The 18,717-nt window shown below is 43.1% G+C and overlaps 1 protein-coding gene across 5 annotated transcripts in view; it reads right to left on the reverse strand.

Annotated features, from left to right (window-relative positions):
* The window catches only part of DPCoAC (dephosphocoenzyme A carrier), a 41,584-nt gene extending 25,530 nt beyond the window's left edge, over positions 1-16,054 (reverse strand). For 2 of the 5 annotated variants that reach the window (XM_080281245.1, XM_080281246.1), the window contains exon 1: positions 15,960-16,054. In XM_080281245.1, the coding sequence (XP_080137371.1) occupies positions 15,960-16,009 (50 nt within the window). In that variant the 5' untranslated portion in view covers positions 16,010-16,054. Of the gene's footprint in view, positions 1-2,164; positions 2,396-3,207; positions 3,452-15,959 lie in introns of those variants that run through there. The other 3 variants (XM_080281248.1, XM_080281247.1, XM_080281249.1) reach the window with 3 other exon arrangements.
* Between the last annotated feature and the right edge of the window lie 2,663 nt (positions 16,055-18,717).

Genomic DNA, 18,717 nt, shown 5'->3' on the forward strand with positions numbered 1-18,717 from the left:
CTGCCAAAAAGGACACTGACCTTAATGACTGCTACTAAGGGAAGGAAGGAAGGAAGGAAGGATGGAAAAAAAGAAGGATGGAAGAATGGATTAATGTACGGTATGTAGTATATCTGATCTACCCCTCCTCCATCTCCATATTCACCTTCACCCTTCCATCACCCCATCCCTACTTTCATTCCCGTCTCCATCCCACTCCCCTCACATCTCGCCCAAACTGTGTCCCCACCCTCATATCTTCCCCAAACTCAACTCTATTTCCATCACTACCCCCAACATCCAGTTCTATCCCCATTTCTCTCCCCCTCCCTCATTCCTCCAGCTCCGCATCCACCCCAGTCATAATCCACCTCATCTCTACTTCCATCCCCATCCCTCCACCTCTCCCCTACCCTCCCACCCCCATCTCAATCTCCACCCCAACCCTTCCCTCACCACCGCCCTTACCTGCCTGACGTCACTAGTTACCTGATCCAGCCCGTATACCAATACTCGTGTTCTGCAATATCACTAATTTATTACTATAATCTTTTCACCTTGACACAGGTTTTCGTCCTTCTGCAGCCTACCTGGTCTTAGCTCAGTGGCAAAATAAGACAATACTACGGCTCTCCTATCATTCCAAAGCACTTATTCGTGACTAGCATTATTTTCCAATGATAATCTACTGTTACAGCTCTGAATTCACGATGGGGTGGTGGGAATTATAGGCCAAGTTAGATTGTTAAAAAAATGTTACGAAATTTATATATAGAAAAAAAAAAAAGAGATGTAATGAGTAGCATAAATCGGTAAGGAGAACGACTTACGAAATGTCCTAATCCTCGTAAAATAATTTCATCACGCCAGGTAACGCAATCTCACCTGTATAAAGGACACGCGTGCCCTTTAATACTACTACATTAACACTATACGATATGATAATGTATTCAAACCCTCTATACGATATTTGTGTGTGTGTGTGTGTGTGTGTGTGTGTGTGTGTGTGTGTGTGTGTGTGTGTGTGTGTGTGTGTAAAGAGAGGCTACTTTAAAGGATTAGGATGGCATATATAAGATCAATTTTAAACATTTTACTCTCTCTCTCTCTCCGCTTCCCATTTCTCACTTTTAACTCACGAAAACATTTACAAACAACGAAAGAGCAGGCGTCAAAACTGTTTAGAAAATTTCTCTCTCTCTCTCTCTCTCTCTCTCTCTCACACACACACACACACACACACACACACACACACACACACACACACACATCGTGATATGCAACTAAAGGGGAAAGTTACGAGGTTACACTCCCCTCTTCCCCCTTTCCCCTCTTCCTCCCCCTTTCCTCCTCTCTCTCTTCCCCCTCACCCTCTCCCCTCAACCTACAGTCAAGCACAGGTCTATTTCTTAGTATCACTTCTGCTCGCTCTCTTAACTCATCACTCCCCAGTTTCTCCTTTCCCCTCTTCCTCTCCTTTCCTACCCTCACTGTCTCTCTCCCATTACCCTTCGTCCATCACTTCGTTTCCCCTCGTTTCATTCCCCTCACCCTCTCCTCTCCACTACCTCTTCCCGCCCCCCCTTTCCATTCCTCTACCCCTTCCACCTCTCCTCCTACTCTTCCTCCTCTCCTGTATCACCTCCTACCCATTTCCTCGCCTTCTTTTCTTTTTCCAACTTCCTCGTCCTCTTCTTCCTCCTCCCCTCCTCCCTCACCCCACTTTCCCTCCCTTTCCTCCTCCCTCTCTTCCCCGTCCCCTACTCTCCCTTTCCCTCTCCTACTCCTCCCTTTGCATGGATCGTACTGTAATATGAAACCAAAATATGAGAACGGGGCGTACTTACAGTCAACACACAACACTACGCAAAGAAAGTAAACAAAGACTATGACAGAGGCAAATGTCGTGTATCACCAACATCATCATAACCACCACCACCATCAACATCACCACCACCATTATTATTATCATCATCATCATCACCACCACCAACACCACCACCCTAATTTTCTCCACCAAACTGAGTGGGCAGGATCAATAAATACGAAGATAAAAACATAAAGGCAGGAGAAATATCGAAAAGGTACACAGTTAAATACGCCATATAAACATCCACTTAAGGTGACATGAGTATACTGTAGTCTTATTACCCAGCCAATTCCACAAACTTACAACAAAACTTACAATCAAAGAATGTGGAGACAGTTCCTTCGACCGCCTTGATACACCTGAGAGTCTTGGGTCAACGTCTTTATTTTTCTTCCTTTTCTTTTTAACTTGTCATACACACTTCCTTCTGAGTCTGTTTTCCCCTGGGTCTTTTTTAAACCTCTTCTAAGCACTGATGGAAGGACAGGAAATGAGAAATGACAATGTTTCCTTGACGTAATAAACTGGTAAATCCAAACACCTTTCCTGTCACCTTCCTCTGCCTTAAACTCTAACATACGCTCCCCTTCAAATCAGTTTCCTTCGAGGTCAACTCTAACCTCTTCAAGACTGTCACGCAGGAAGACGACACACATACACACACTCACAAAAAATAATAGATAAATAAATAAATAAAAATAGAGCTGTTTTGTCGTGGTTACAGAGTCTAAAGTTCAGTGCATCTTCGTCATCTTCCTTCTCCCTTTAATCCTCTCACACCTTCGCCTCAAGATCAATCCTCCAAGGAGTCTCAACCTGAACAAACATCTTCACAAGAAGGTAACAGAGAGAGGGACGCGATTCTTTGGTGTACCTTAATTAGAAAAAAAAATACTACTACTATTACTTCTACCAACCACCACCAACACCACCACTAATTAATAATAATAATAATAATAATACCGGTAATAATGATATTCAGTGCATCACTGTCACCTTCCTTCTCCGTCTTACCCTCACTCACGCTTCCCTCAAGACCCATCCTTCACGGAGCACCTTTCACCCTCTTCGGTCTCCTTTAAGTTTCACATAATCCTTCAATCAACACTCCAGATAACAAATAATCACACAAGGCACATTATCTTACTAACACCATAAGGGAAAAAAAATCGACAGTTTGCGCATCGTCACAAGAGGAGAGAAATGGAATGGAATTTGGACGGTGTAACAAACACTAAATCATTTTCTCCACATAACTCCTCAAACAAAAAGCCACTAAAGGGCAAGTGTTATATGATCCAATTCCCGCGAAAATAAACATCGTCACCAAGGAACGAGAGAGAAAAAAAAAAACTCACTCTTTCTATGATTTGATGAGACACAATCTCCCTTTTCCTGCACACAGCCCTTCAAGACACAGCCCATACAACGACTAAACACGAGGCAACACCATCTAACTAACGCTATATGGCCAAGAATGCTGGTTTTCTTGCGTACGTGACTGTAGCGGTATAGCCTGATGGGACCTGGGGGGGTTATGGGGGGCGCGTCTCCCCTCTCACACACGGGAAGAGAGGGTGAGAGAGTGAGAGAGAGACTAGCAACACGGGGGCAAGCTAGGGGGTGACTGGATAGAAGAGACTAGTGGGCAGCCGCCAGCCCACACATGGCCCCCCCCCTCTCCCTCCCTCTCTGTCGCGCCTGTCTGCTTTAGCGCCCTATCTCCCTACTTCCCTCCCTACTCCCTTCCCTATCTCCTTACCTCCCTACTCTCCTCCCTTTCTCACCACCTCCCGACTTCCTTCCCTATCTTCCTTCTCCACCATCATTCTCCCTATTCCCTTCCTCCCTATTTCCGCCTCTCCATATTTTCCTCCCTCTCTCTCTCTCCCTTCCTCTTACCATTCTCCCCCCCCCTCCCTATTTCCTTATCCTTCGCCCTGTACCTGCCTAAACACTTTCCTCCTTAACCCTTAATCTCCCTGCAACTCGCCCTTCCTTCCCATCACCCTACCTATCTATCTACCTACTTCCCTCCCTCCCTACCTACCTATCCTACATCCCTCCCTCCCTCCCTCGCTACCTACTTACGGATCAAATACCCCACCCTGGCCTACCTACGTGACCTACTTTCCGTCCACGCTACATAAATACTTCCATCCCTCACTTCCTACCCTGCATCATTATCTCTCCCCTCTCTGCCTAAGACAACTCTACCTACCTACTAATTCTCTCTCTCTCTCTCTCTAAGTGTGAATATACTGCATGTACACAACACGTGCCGAGAGAGAGAGAGAGAGAGAGAGAGAGAGAGAGAGAGAGAAATACACTAAGATACCACAAAATCCTTTCTCCGCTCCCCTCCCTATCTGGCAACCCCGCTCTCATTCCCTAATCGATGTAAGCAACTACGCAATATCCCAGAGTTCACCTTATGAGGGTTTAGATCTTGACCTTGGTTGTCTGTTATATTGTTTTTTGGTTTTTCTTGGAAGGAACGATTTGCGTGCTCCAGCCTTTGGTAACTTTTTCCTTGCATAAAAAAAAAAGGTAGGGAAGGGAAGGGAAGGGAAGGGAAGGGAAGGGAAGGGAAGGGAAGGGCAGGGAAGGGAAAGGAAGGGAAGGGCAGGGAAGGGCAGGGCGGGGTAAGTAATAGGTCAATGGTGATAAAGGCTGGTATAGGAAACAAAAGAAAAGAGAAAAAGAAGATGGGAGAAGAATAAGGGCAAGAGGGGAAAGGAGGAAAGACGAGGGGAAGGGAGGGGGGGGAAGGAGAGGGAAAAGCAGGCGTGCAAAAGACATATTAAAGAGAAAAAGTGAAAGAGCAAAAGAGAGAGAGGAGAGAGTGTGAGGGCAAGGTCAACGGGTCCAGCCGCCCTAGACGTGAGATTACTTATAAAAACCCGACCGACGCCTCAAACGCCAGATATCATACTAACTTATCCATTTTTATTACTTTCACTATCAGCTCTTTATTTATTCATTTAGTTATTTTTCTCTCTCTGCTATTTGTTTTGCTAGAGACAGACAAACAGACGATGGCAGAAAGAACACAAAAACACAGACACAGAGACGGATATGAGTACAAATAGACAGACAGACACAGATGGACAGGAGGCAGACAGAGACAGACAAGCACACACACACACACACACACACACACACACACACACACACACACACACACACAACACATCAATTTCCCTGGTGCAATCTGACGCCACTAAGACAAACGATGACAGTAAGTGGAGAAAATCACCGTAATATACACACCTGAGAAATGATTAGTGTGATGAGATGAAAAATGATGATGAGCTTTGAGAGTGGTGATGACACAGATGGACTGACAGATAGAAAGGAGGGTAAAGAGATAGAATGACAGAGGTGGATGAGACAGAAGAGGATAACGATGATACTGATGATGATGATGATATTGATGATGATGAAGATATTGATGATGATGATGATGATGATGATGATGATAATGATGATGATGATGAACGAAACAGCGGTATATCTAGTTAACTCGTGGCCAGAAATCGACAGTCAGGCGTACTAAGAATTCTGAAGAAGATGCTATTAATAGAGGAAGTGTTTGTTGAACGATTTAAAAAGGAGTGGAGGGTGAGGGTCTGAGAAAGAGAGAGAGAGAGAGGGGGGGGGGAGTGGAAAACAGAAGGGATGAGAGAGGGGACATGAAGAGAAGGGGGCGAGGGAGGGACGAGAAGGGACAGGGAGAGAAGAGAAGGGAAGGAAGGAGAAAGGGGAGGGGATGCATGGAAGGAAGGAGAAAGAGTGGAAGGAGAGGTGTGAGGGGAGAGGAGGGGGAGGGGGGAGAAATGAGAGTGGGGAGAAGAGAAAGGAGATGGGGAAGGAGAGTGGGAAGATGGAGAGGAGAGAATGCAGACAAAAAATAATAAAAAAAGGAGGAGGGAGGTATCTAAGAGGGAGGAAAGAGGGGTGGAGAGGAAAGAGGAGAGGGCGGAGGAGGAAAGGGAAGAGGGAAGAGGAGAGGACAGAGGAGGAAGGAGGGAGAGGGGAGAGAAGAGCGTGGGCGCCAACTCCCACTTCACCTCATTTCTGTATCCCCTTCAGCCCCTCCCCCCCACTCTCTCATGTGTACAATCACGGTTACTGGGTCTCTTACACACACACACACACACACACACACACACACACACAAACACACACACAACCCACACATACTCAATACTCATGCACACAAAGCATTCTCCTACACCCCCGAAAGAGAGAGAGAGAGAGAGAGAGAGAGAGAGAGAGAGAGAGAGACTTCCTTGCACCACACCAGTAAACTGCATCCAAATACTCAACTAATTATATCCGAAGTCTGGATCAATTACTCATATTAAAGGTATTTTGCTCTCACTAATTACTCATTGGGGGTCATTAGCCGCATATTTAATTACGCCAGGCACTGGTTTAACGTACTGCTAATCACGAAGAAGTGCAGTGGAATGGATGTGGGGGCCCCAGCATTGCATTTTTCTCACACACACACACACACACACACACACACACACACACACACACACACACACACACACACACTTTCTCCCTGTCTCTACTAATGTTATCTCCTTCAGTGGGTTTCTCAATCTTTTTATCTCTGACGCACTACGTTCTTCAGATGAGGAAAGGTGACACTTATCATCTTGGGTGGGGAAAGAGGTAAGGATGATGATGATGATGATGATGATGATGATGATGACAATGATGATGAACTTTTTAAACCTGGGAGGAAAAGAGATGCCAATAATGATGATGATGATGATGATGACTTTCTACGCACTATCCACACATTTTCCACGCATCTTCACATATTTCTCACTCACTTCTCCGTCCCATATTGTAACTCAAGTGTCTAGTAATCGTGTGTAATGATCTTGACGCAGCACATGACATTCTCGGGCTAGAAGAGAATTTATGATGTAAAGGATTTGCTTTTTTTTTACGGGTAAATTAAGTGAAAGATATGCAAGCACACGTGTGCTGTCTGTCCCCCCTCCTTTTGTGTGTGTGTGTGTGTGTGTGTGTGTGTGTGTGTGTGTGTGTGTGTGTGTGTGTGTGTGTGTGTGTGTGTGTGTGTGTGTGTGTGTGTGTGTGTGTGTGTGTGTGTGTGTGTGTGTGTGTGTGTGTGTGTGTGTGTGTGTGTGTGTGTGTGTGTGTGTGTGTGTGTGTGTGTGTGTGTGTGTGTGTGTGTGTGTGTGTGTGTGTGTGTGTGTGTGTGTGTGTGTGTGTGTGTGTGTGTGTGTGTGTGTGTGTGTGTGTGTGTGTGTGTGTGTGTGTGTGTGTGTGTGTGTGTGTGTGTGTGTGTGTGTGTGTGTGTGTGTGTGTGTGTGTGTGTGTGTGTGTGTGTGTGTGTGTGTGTGTGTGTGTGTGTGTGTGTGTGTGTGTGTGTGTGTGTGTGTGTGTGTGTGTGTGTGTGTGTGTGTGTGTGTGTGTGTGTGTGTGTGTGTGTGTGTGTGTGTGTGTGTGTGTGTGTGTGTGTGTGTGTGTGTGTGTGTGTGTGTGTGTGTGAGAGAGAGAGGTGCATGTGTAGGCGTAATGGATGTCTCCCAGGGCCATGCTGTGAGCCAAGAATGAGAGGGGTGCACATGTTCTTACCGCGCAAGCACACACACACACACACACACACACACACACACACACACACAACTTCCTTTCACGCCCCCACGGAAACAAACCAACCTCTCCACATTCAACTCCACTACATTATAATTGACAGCTGACTAAATAGAAATAAACAAATAAATAAACATATAGACAGAGACAGATAGATAGATAGATAGACAGATACAGACAGATAGATAGATACGTGTTAGCTAATCCCAGAGGCCTATTTCTTTACACATATACCCTGTTCACTCTTAATGGACGTAATACTGCCATCTCTCCATCTTGAATACTGGATTATTACAACAGATTAGCACTAGAATATGGTGCTAGTCACGAAGAAGTGCTAGGAAAGGATACAAGGCCGTAGTATTGCCTTATTCTGCCACTGAGCTACAAGAAATAAGCTACAAAAGGACGAAAATCTTGGCCAAATTAAGGTGAATGAACGAGATAAAACTGGCATCTCTCCATCATGAATACTATAAGAGATGAATACTAAATATGGTGCTAGTCACGAAGAAGTGCTACGGAAAGGATACATGGGAGTACTATAGCGTTACTGGGCGACGGAAATAAGCTGCAAAACGACGAAAAACTCAGCCAAGTTAAGATGAAAGAACTACACACACGAACATCTGCATTTCCTTCTAATGACTCTTACCTATAATAATCTACACCTGATTCAACCTTACTTCCATCTTTCCTTGTATAACTACCTGGATATTAATAGTATTGGTGTTCAATGTATGCTGTTTACTCCTAATTACCTCTTTGTACAAGTAATTAATGTGCTACAGTATTTTTGGTAATGGTTATGGTGATACATGGATGTAATTCAATCATGCTTAAATAAATAAACGGATGTGTAATGACTGTGGTGACGAATGTACATAATGCTCCAACATTCCTCCCTCCCTCCTTCCTTCCTTCCTTCCTCCCTCCCTCCCTCCTCATTCCTTGCATTCACATTCCAAAGTTCACATAAATGCCAGTTCCCTCGGTAAAAACAACCCGATCTGAGTTCGTATCACCACGGCAACCACCTGTCCCTATCTACCCCTCCCCTCCTCGCTTGCTGACAACGTGCGCCTTTATTTAGATCAAACTGTAAGGACCCAACCCCCTACCAGCTGGCTATGAGTGGTATGATGATGCTTTGGACCGTGATGCTTTGGACTGTAATGCTTCGGACCGTGAGTACCTTGGCGAGAGATTAGTTGACTTGGTTTTCTCTCTCTAATCTTAATCTAGCCCTACCTAACTTGCCCCCGCTGATATGAAGAGCGCTCTAATATAATATCAATAGACTGGGTGACAGCCTAATAACAGTGGACGATATTCTGCTCTTTATTAGGTTCCTTTATTGATGGTGTGAGGAGAGGGGAGGACGAGAGGGAGGGGGAAAGGATGTGAGGGGATGGGAGAGGTGGAAAACAGGGGAGAGGAGAGGAGAGGGGAGGGGAGAGGAGGAGGAGAGGGGAGGGGAGAGGAGGAAGAGAGGGGAGGGGAGAGGACAGTAGTAATATAAACTGACCTGTGAGATATGATACTTATTACCGTATAGTACTGTCACGTAAAACGAAGCCACAATGGAGCCACTACAACCTGAACACTAAGTCGTGGTCATATGAGATTCTATTTGAGGCAGCAATGAGTCTCCTTGGTTACTAGTCAAATCAACCCTCAAATCTGGCTCCACCTGGCCATCAACTGAGCTAAAAGGGGTTAAGATCAATGTCAGGTTAGAGTAAACGCACTACAGCAGTTTATACAGCAGTGTGTTTGTGTGAGGGGGGGGACAGAAGGATGTATAAATATGAAACTACGTATGTATGTGGGTATGTATATTGTATGTGTATGTAGCTACGTATGTTGATATGTTTGCCAGCGTTACATCAATGCATCCCGGCTCTAATCCTGTTACATCATACACACACACACACTTGAGATGAGACAAGATTACAAGACTAGAACAGACAGGCAAGAGGTGCTGCCAAAACACGTCAGGTGGTGGTTAGTGTTGTTGTGGTTGTTGTTGTGGTTATGGTTGTTGTTGCTGTTGTCCAAGGTTAATTTAGGCGTGAACCCGGTGGCCTGCTAGTTAAGTTGCCCTTCTACATTCCACCATCCTCCTTTCGGGGGATAAAGAAGAAGTTAATGGTCTTGTGTACGATCAGGCAAGGCAACCGAGTCGTACTACATAAAGGCCTCTCTCTCTCTCTCTCTCTCTCTCTCTCTCTCTCTCTCTCTCTCTCTCTCTCTTTCCAGCATCTACATCTGGCTGCTGGGACTCAGTAAACGTCCCTCAACTCCCTCCATATCCCCTAATAGGAGGATGGCGGACTACTGGAAAACAAGCAACTTCAGCCTGAAGTCCACTGGGTTAGCGTTCAAACGAGTGGGGCCATAACAACAACACCAGTTCCTACCACCAATGCAATAAAGTATAGCCATAATTAACGGATGTAAAATTAAATAAAGCTCAATTTTCTGCAGACCAGGAGAGAGAGAGAGAGAGAGAGAGAGAGGAGGGGAGGGGAGTTTATGTATTGTATTCACAGGCTGCAGCCTATATGCGTGCAGCCACATACCTTCTCACGTCTCGGGTATAATATATAACACACACCCTGCCAGTCTGTCACCATCCCTGCCAGCTCCCTGCAGCTCCCCACAGCAACCAGGACCCATATGGCTAATTTCACACCAACAGGGAACAGCCGAATATATTACTGATAATCCATTTGTGGGATGGAGGTGGAAGACGAGACAGAGTGGGTGGACAGGGTTGATACTAAATGCCTTCTATTCACTTGTGTTTCCCCTCCTTCACCCATCTATCAACCCCACCCTCTACAACCACATCTATCAAAAAATGTCTATGTTGATCTGTTTATCTATCTACCCTATCACCGCTTCCTGTAAGGGGCACTTTAACGTACTCCTTCGTTATCCATTCCGTACTTCACTCTGGATACCGCCTCCACAGTTTGTTCAAATTAAAAGACATTAACCGACGTAAAAGTAAAATGGTCTGATTTCTCCATTCAGATCTATGACGTTTTCTCTGTTTTACGATTCCATTCATCCCAAAACAGAGTCGTAGTGAGGAGGTTTATAAAAGAAAATCATAGGTAAGGTACGGTACATGAATAAACTAAAATAAAATGAAGTTTATCAGGTATTACAGATTATTAACCTTAATTTGGAGTTTTTTCCCCTTAGCCTTTTCCCGTAGTTCAATGGCAGAATACATCCTTGCATCCTTTTACAGCACTTTTTCGTGACTAGCACCATATTCTGTTAATTTGTTGTTACAGCTCGGCAATCACGATGAAAGGGCAATTTGAGGCCACGTTACTGTGAATAGAGTATAGGAAATTCAATGTATTTCCCAAGAGGGTAGTATGCAAGTGGCATTACACAAGCCAATTATTATTAAGAACTGACGTCATATCCGATTAACGTCTCGCTTTCCCCTCCCCTCTACATCCCACCCAACCCCAACCCCCCCTCATCTTCCCCTACCCTCACCCCACCTTTCCCACTATCCTACACCTTCACACCTCTACCTCCCTCCCCTCCCAACCCCACAACCTACCTCCACCTATCTTCTACCCCCCTACCCACAACCCCTATCACCTTCCTCCTACCCTACCCCCTCCTTTGTACCCCTTACCACCTAACCCCATACCCCCACCTCCCACACCAAGTCCCTCTACCCCACACCACACATCCCCTACCCCCTCCTGACAACGCCCCTCCACCACCTCCCCTACGTCGCCCCACCTCAACTTTCTCCCCCTAACCCACACCCTCACCACCTACCCTACCCTCTCTTAACAACCCCCTATCACCTCCCCAAACCCCTACCCAAAGCCTCCCCCCTGCCTCGCCTGCCCCTTACCTGTAAAAGTGGGCTTGGCAGGGTATGTAGGGGCCCGTGCCATGTGTCCATTGCCCCTCCCCCCTTTTTTTATATACCGTCTCAATTCTACTCCGCCCCTCCCCTCACACACACACACACACACACACACACAACACACACACTGCTATATAGGTCGCTTTTTGACTAATGATTTACTTCCGCTGTGTGTGTGTGTGTGTGTGTGTGTGTGTGTGTGTGTGTGTGTGTGTGTGTGTGTGTGTGTGTGTGTGTGTGTGTGTGTGTGTGTGTGTGTGTGTGTGTGTGTGTGTGTGTGTGTGTGTGTGTTGGCCCTATACACGTCTCTCTCCACGTGGCTAACTCACATGGACAAAAGTTTGTGTGTGTGTGTGTGTGTGTGTGTGTGTTGGCCCTATACACGTCTCTCTCCACGTGGCTAACTCACATGGACAAGAGTGAACCAAGGACCCCCCAATTAACTCATTCCAGCACCACCCTGACCCCCACCCCAACTATCAATGGTACCCTATTGTCCTCTGTGCTGTTGTGAGATAACTACATGGAGACAGAGACTTGTATAGTGCCACTGTCTCTCTCTCTCTCTCTCTCTCTCTCTCTCTCACACACACACACACACACACACATGACACCTAGTATGTTTATAGTACCGTATCTCCATTATAAACTGAGGATGTTTCAAAATAGTACAACTTCTTCCACAAAATCAGTCCAGTGAATTGAGAGAACTGGCATATAAGTACTATGTGCAGTTCTAAAATTTAACATTTTTCTTTAAATTACTGTGGACATTAATGAAGGTGAACTATGACCAAGACTTGCCTATTGTCCTGTTACTTTTCTACTGATAACAGATAACAGTAATTAAGTTAGTCTTCATATCACACAGACAGATGATAAGCACTGGCACCACAATGAATTATATATTGCCAAATTATCCCACTATCTCTTCTATTAGCAATCCTTGTTGGGGTGGTAACTGTTTTTCTGCTTTATTCTACTTCTGATGCTGGAGAGAGATGCCTTCATGTGGTGGCACCAATATAACCAGGAAGGTTCACTGCCTATTTATACAAAAGTACCTCAACTCCCTCCCTACCCCCCAAAAGGAGGATGGTGAACTACACGAGAGGAGCAACTTCAGCCTCCAGTCCACCAGGTTCACATTCAAATGAGCATGGGGTTGCAACTACTACTACTACTACCAGTAAATCAACTTATTAAGACTACAAGCATGATATTTAAAAAAATAAATAAATAACTACCGTAAATAAAATCCACCTCACCCTCTGTCCTAAAAAAAAAAAAAATAAAAAAATAAATATTGTGAATGTTCTGGTCATTTACATAACGTCTGACACAACCCAAAAAATCCAACTTCCATGGGGTGTGATTTCCCCATCCCAAGCTTTATAAAGAAACGGTATGAAAATATATAAAAAATAAAAAAAATCTTCAGAACCTGTTCATTCCTTAAACTTCAGGCAACAGTAGTACAGTACTGTAGCTGCAACCCCAGGCTGGCTGAACATGAACCCAGTGGACCACAGGCAAGTGCTGCCCTTACTTTACAGTCCACTATTCTCCATTTGGGTGGACGGAAAGGATGGAGGGATGTTTGTATGACCAGGCAGTTACACCCCCGTCGTACAGATGCCACAATGTGAAGTGCCCTTCTCTAGCGCCCACGGTTTAGACAGGACCCACGTTCATTTTTTTTTCACTTTTCATAACCTAACTTAAGTACTTAAATCTGCTGTTGCATTGTTGTTATGGGGTGAGTGTGAGTTGGGAGGGAAACTGCTGGATGGGGAGGGAAAATTAAAATCAAGCTTGAAGATGGGATGACAATAATTATTCCCATGAGATTTACTGTATTTATACTGGGTGGCTCACATATAGCACTCCATTAGAAACTCATGTGGCAGTATCGTACGTGCTGCAGAAACAATGTAGTCAGGTAGTGTGGGCATAGTTGTGGCAGTGGGAGTAGGAAATGAATAAACGATACAGGACAGATACTGGTAACACTAACTGAGCTGACCCCACAACACAAAAGATATCGCCAAATGGAGTGTAAGCAGAGCACCTTATATGGGCCATCCTGTACTGAATAAAATTTTTTAGAGCTACCGGTATGAGTTGTGGAGATGAAACTGCGCTATGGCCAACTGCACTGCTCTACACTGCACTTGAAAGTTATCAGGCATCCCTGTGACTGGAGTGTAAAAGAACTTCCCCTTATCCCTTTACTCTTTTTTACAATGAACTAGAACCTGTTTCTTATCGGGTGTTATCTTATCTTGTTTACCCTCTTTCAAGATACCAGGTACTGTCAGCAGGGGTAACAAATGACCTAAATTACTGCTGACAAACACACACAGATGGCACAGAAAGATGATGTATCAAAATTATTATTTGTATCATTTGCAACTGTATGGACACCGCTTCCAGCTATAGATAGACAGAAAGATAAATTGTCTGTATACAGAACATCACCATCGAAAAGATTACCATACTATGAATGGTAAACAGATAGTCTGAAAAAAAATATATATATATATACCAGTATATATATATATATATATATATATATATATATATTATTCACATATCATCAAAACACACAAACAAATTGCACAAAAAAACCTTGTGTTCTAAAAGATGATTATACTGTACAGTACAGAGCAACCTGATATTCTAAAGGTATCATTTCCATAAAGAACATATATACAATCAAAACAAACACAGCACAGCAGGTAAATGTTCTAACAGGATCATCAAAAGTAGTACTGTAACCTGCTATTCTAAAAAAAAGATCATTATTTCCAAACACAACATAACTATCATCAAAACACACTAACAGATAGCAAGGTAGGCTGATGTTCTAAAAAGATATGGGTACGTATTGTAAGCTGATATTCTAAAATGATTAGCACTGTACTACATTTGCAGAGAGAACACTCAGTAAAACACACAGGCAAATAACAGAATATGTAGATGTGCTAAAATGATAATACCGGTACACATCTATATATCAATCAATCTATCTACAGCCATAATTGTATAATACATTTGTGAAATGCCAGTTCTGCAGAAATAACATTCACATTACTGAAGAGCACCAAGTTCGACTTGACATCCGTGGTGGCGTCATACCAAAAGCAATGAATAAATCAAACTGAAACTCCCTTGTCCCCAAACTGCACTAGTTAGTTAGGTGGGCTTAAACTGTTGGGTCAGGATGAATTATATTGTTTCTCTGGTTGTGTTGGGTTATGTTAAATCATATTAGGTTGGGTTAGTAGGGTCAAACAATTAGCAATGACTAACTCTGAAGCCAAATCAACCTGAAAGTCCTACATGGTGGGTGGCCACTTGTCACAGTTTGTGTACAATTAATGGGGTTTAGTTAATATTTTCAAAATTACTCATTTCTGCAACCTTTTAAAGCCATCACACTGATAATTATGTTATAGTGGTACCAGGTATCTTATTGAGAAAAAGATAAGACTGTATATTCTATGCATGGGAACTCTCTTGCAATTTCACCCCAAACCTAACCAATCCATCAGTAACTTTACAAAACATACTGGAATGGAAAACTAATTTTGGCACAGTTCTGTAGCCTTCAGTAGGCATCCAGTATTACGCCCCCCAAAAAACGTACCGGGAATACAAAACATGGATATAAGCAACCAGAAAAATATAAAAAACATACTGTAAGATTAAAAAGTGACCTGGAAATGCCTATCTACTGCTTAAAGTAAATCATACATTTACCATACATTGTTCCTTCCTACACAATAATTACCATCGGATGATATTTTAAAGGAAAATGTTTAACACATGCCACAACTGGAATTCAAGTAATCTGAAGTGTTTTCGGTTTATATATTTTTATTTGCTAACACTTTTTGGTATTATAGTTTCAGCCAAAAACAATTATGAGATTTTGATCCTTTTTGGGGGGGGGATTTTAGACATTTCTTCTATGACATTATCAGAACAAATTATTTTTATTTTACTCTTGAAGGATATGTTGTCTTCAAAGGTAAAATACAAATACTTTGCAACAAAAAATGCCACAGAAGAAGTGTCTTAGAACTGTCTAAAATACTGAAAAAATGGATCAAAATCTTGTAACTGTATTCTCTGACACTTCTCTCGCAAATGACCCCTGTGGTTATTAATGACCCCCAAGGTGGATTAATGATCTTTGAGGGGGGAAGGAGTTAAACTGCAACAGAAGCGTCAAGGGAGAAAACTGAGACAAAGGGTGAGTTATAAAAGGAAAACTTCACACATCTTGAATTCCACTTGTGGTTTTGCTAAATATTTACCATTTTAGGCTTTTTGTTTAGGCCTAAGAACCCAGACAATCAAAGTTTTGCCAGGACTGAACCCAATAACAGTGATAAATCTACCCAAACAAACCCCATAATAGCCAATAACCCCCAAAAGTTTCATTACACTCCACCAACGTATTAGGAAAACCTCGTTAAGGCATTTGCACATCCCCGAAGTTTGCCATTTTTACCAAACCACTGAGTATTGTGTCATTCCACCTACCTTATGGACACTCCCAGGTTTACAGGTGATTCTCCAGCACCAACTGCCATTTACACACACAATATAAACCCCAACACACACAAACTACATCATGCTGGATCACACACTGAAGTTATCGCCGTGATAAACACCATCGTTTCCAAACACCGCTAACCTATTATTTATTCTACATTAAATCTCTTCCCTGTTATCACTGTTCAACAGCTACTAAATAACTAAATATACTACACCAAATTCTTACACAAATTAAAATGTTATCTGTATAAAATAATGGACTTTTGTGTATTACGTAACTTTTATTATTCCCTAGGCGTCGTCTGCCGTCAGCTGATCTGATGTATACGATACAGAGCGTTCTTCCGTAATTATTATAAATCTGAATGTATTTTCTTAATTACATTATAGGGATACATAAACAGTTGCATAAGAAATTAAGAAGCACTCTTTTTATTGCAGTTTATATAATACAATCCTGGAGGCTTGTTAACCACCAAAGAAAACAGGATTATATCGGTAACGAAAGAAAAACTGAACAGTCGTAAATGGGGTAAAACCAGCGCAAGCTTTTACGATTTAATTTCCCAATAACCATAGACCGACATGATAAATTTGAATGTGAACCCAGGAACTGCAGGATGGAACTACCTTCTCCTGCAGTTCACCATTATCTTCGAAGAGGAAAGAAAAGCACTTGTGAGACGTTTGTAAAATTTGGCAGAGGAGTTATCTGCCTACCTACTGTATCTTGCCATCTATCTACCAGCCTACCTGCCAACCTATCTATAACCAGAGGCCTTAAACCCGTAAGAGATAGCCACAAACTAACTACCTCCATGTTGCCTTGTTCCCTGCCATTTGTCTGCCCTCCCTCCCGTTCGCAACCCCTTTCTCATATATCTCTCTATTCCATCTTTTCATTTCATACTCGTCTCCCTCTCCCACTCTCCCCATAAACTTCACTCACATACACTTTTCTAGCCAGTCTCTCATTCGCCATCCTCTCTACATAGTCAAACCATCTTTAGTACTTCTCTTAACGCATTCAGTCACATCCACACCACAACGCTCCTTCACTTCCTCATTTGTCTCTCTCCACGTAACTGCATGCTTCTCTCAAATAAATCATTTCCATTGCTCCCACTGTTGACCTGTGTCCTACAACAGTGTCTATGCCTCATTTCCATATGCTATAGTGGGGATCAACGTCAGTTTTTTTTTTTTTTTTTTTGGGGGGGGGGGGGTAACACAAGGGAAGACGGGGGTAACGCAAGGGAGGCTGGGGTAACGCAAGGGAGGCTGGGGTAACGCAAGGGAGGCTGGGGTAACGCAAGGGAGGCTCGGGTAACGCCACTTTTTGATGCAATTGTACGTAAATGCATAAAACTTTCACCCACATTTTCGTGTTAAATAATAAGTTCGTAAGTCAACAGAGGGAGACTCGTTTCGCTTTCTGCACAAGACTTTTGGTAACCCGTTCACTCTCCCATCACAACCTCATATCACCATCATCATCATCATCATCACGGCATTTTATTGACAGTTTTTCATTCAGTAGGCCTTGATATCAAAGTGGGATCTTGCGATAGGATTTGTGCAAAATCTTTTTTTTATCGTTATCGTTATCTTCATTATTATTATTATCATCATTATCATCAGCATCCCAGCATCATCATTATTATCAGCATACCAGCACCAGCATCGTCGTCATCATCATCATCATCATCATCATCTTCAATTCAACATCATCAATCATCATCATCATTATCATCACAATCACCACCACCACCACCATCACTACCACCACCACAACCACCACCATCATCATCACCACCACCACCATCTCATTCTCCATTTTCTCCAGTCTACCCCTCCATCTCATCTCCGGCCTCCCCCTCTCCCTCCTCACCTCCACCTCACTCGCACTCTCCTAGTCAGTCTCTCGTTCTCAATCTTCTACTCCATCCCTGCATCACATCCTGTCTCTCTTCACCTCACTCACACTCTCCTGGTCAGTCTCTCATTCATCATCTTCTCCACTTCATTCCTACATCTCATCCGCGATCTCCCCTTCTCCCTCTCCCCTCCTCATCAGTCACACTCTCCTAGTCAGTCTCTCATCCTTCACAGATAATTTCCCACATTTATTAAACGTATATTTCTTTCTCTAGCAGGTTCTCACTACAATTTCCGGTTGAATTAATTACTGTGCACTACCAGGAAATACCACATTAACTTTCACTATGATATCTGTCATTATTATTATTATTATTTTTATTATCATTATTATTACCATTATTATTATTATCATTTTTATCACCATCATCATCATCATCATCATCATCATTATTATTATTATTATTATTATTATTATCATTATTATTATTAGTGTTTTCGAACTGAAGGGTTTAGATATAGCCTTCATTAACCCCTTCAGGCCGAGGACGTTAACAACCCTACATAGACGAAGCTAAATGGAGATTATGACTGTATTCACGCATGTCTGTCTGTACGTCTTACCTTTTTTAATATATCTCAAAATATTGTTATCGGAATGAAGTGAAATTTGGTGGAGAGGTGGACAGAAGGTCAAGGAAGAGGTGATTACATTCAGAAGTAAATCCGGATCCAGGTACAGAATAAATCATACATTTTCTCGGTGCTGGTGAAGGTATGCATTCTCTGAGTGTTTTCTAGGTCTTTCTACAACCATGTGATTTACTTAACTTTAGAGGAGATATCTTGTAGTGAAGGGGTTCAT

Source organism: Coenobita brevimanus, chromosome 88, assembly GCF_032717465.1.
Source record: "Coenobita brevimanus isolate Jiangsu-jjx chromosome 88, ASM3271746v2, whole genome shotgun sequence".
Classification (NCBI taxonomy): Eukaryota; Metazoa; Arthropoda; class Malacostraca; order Decapoda; family Coenobitidae; genus Coenobita; species Coenobita brevimanus.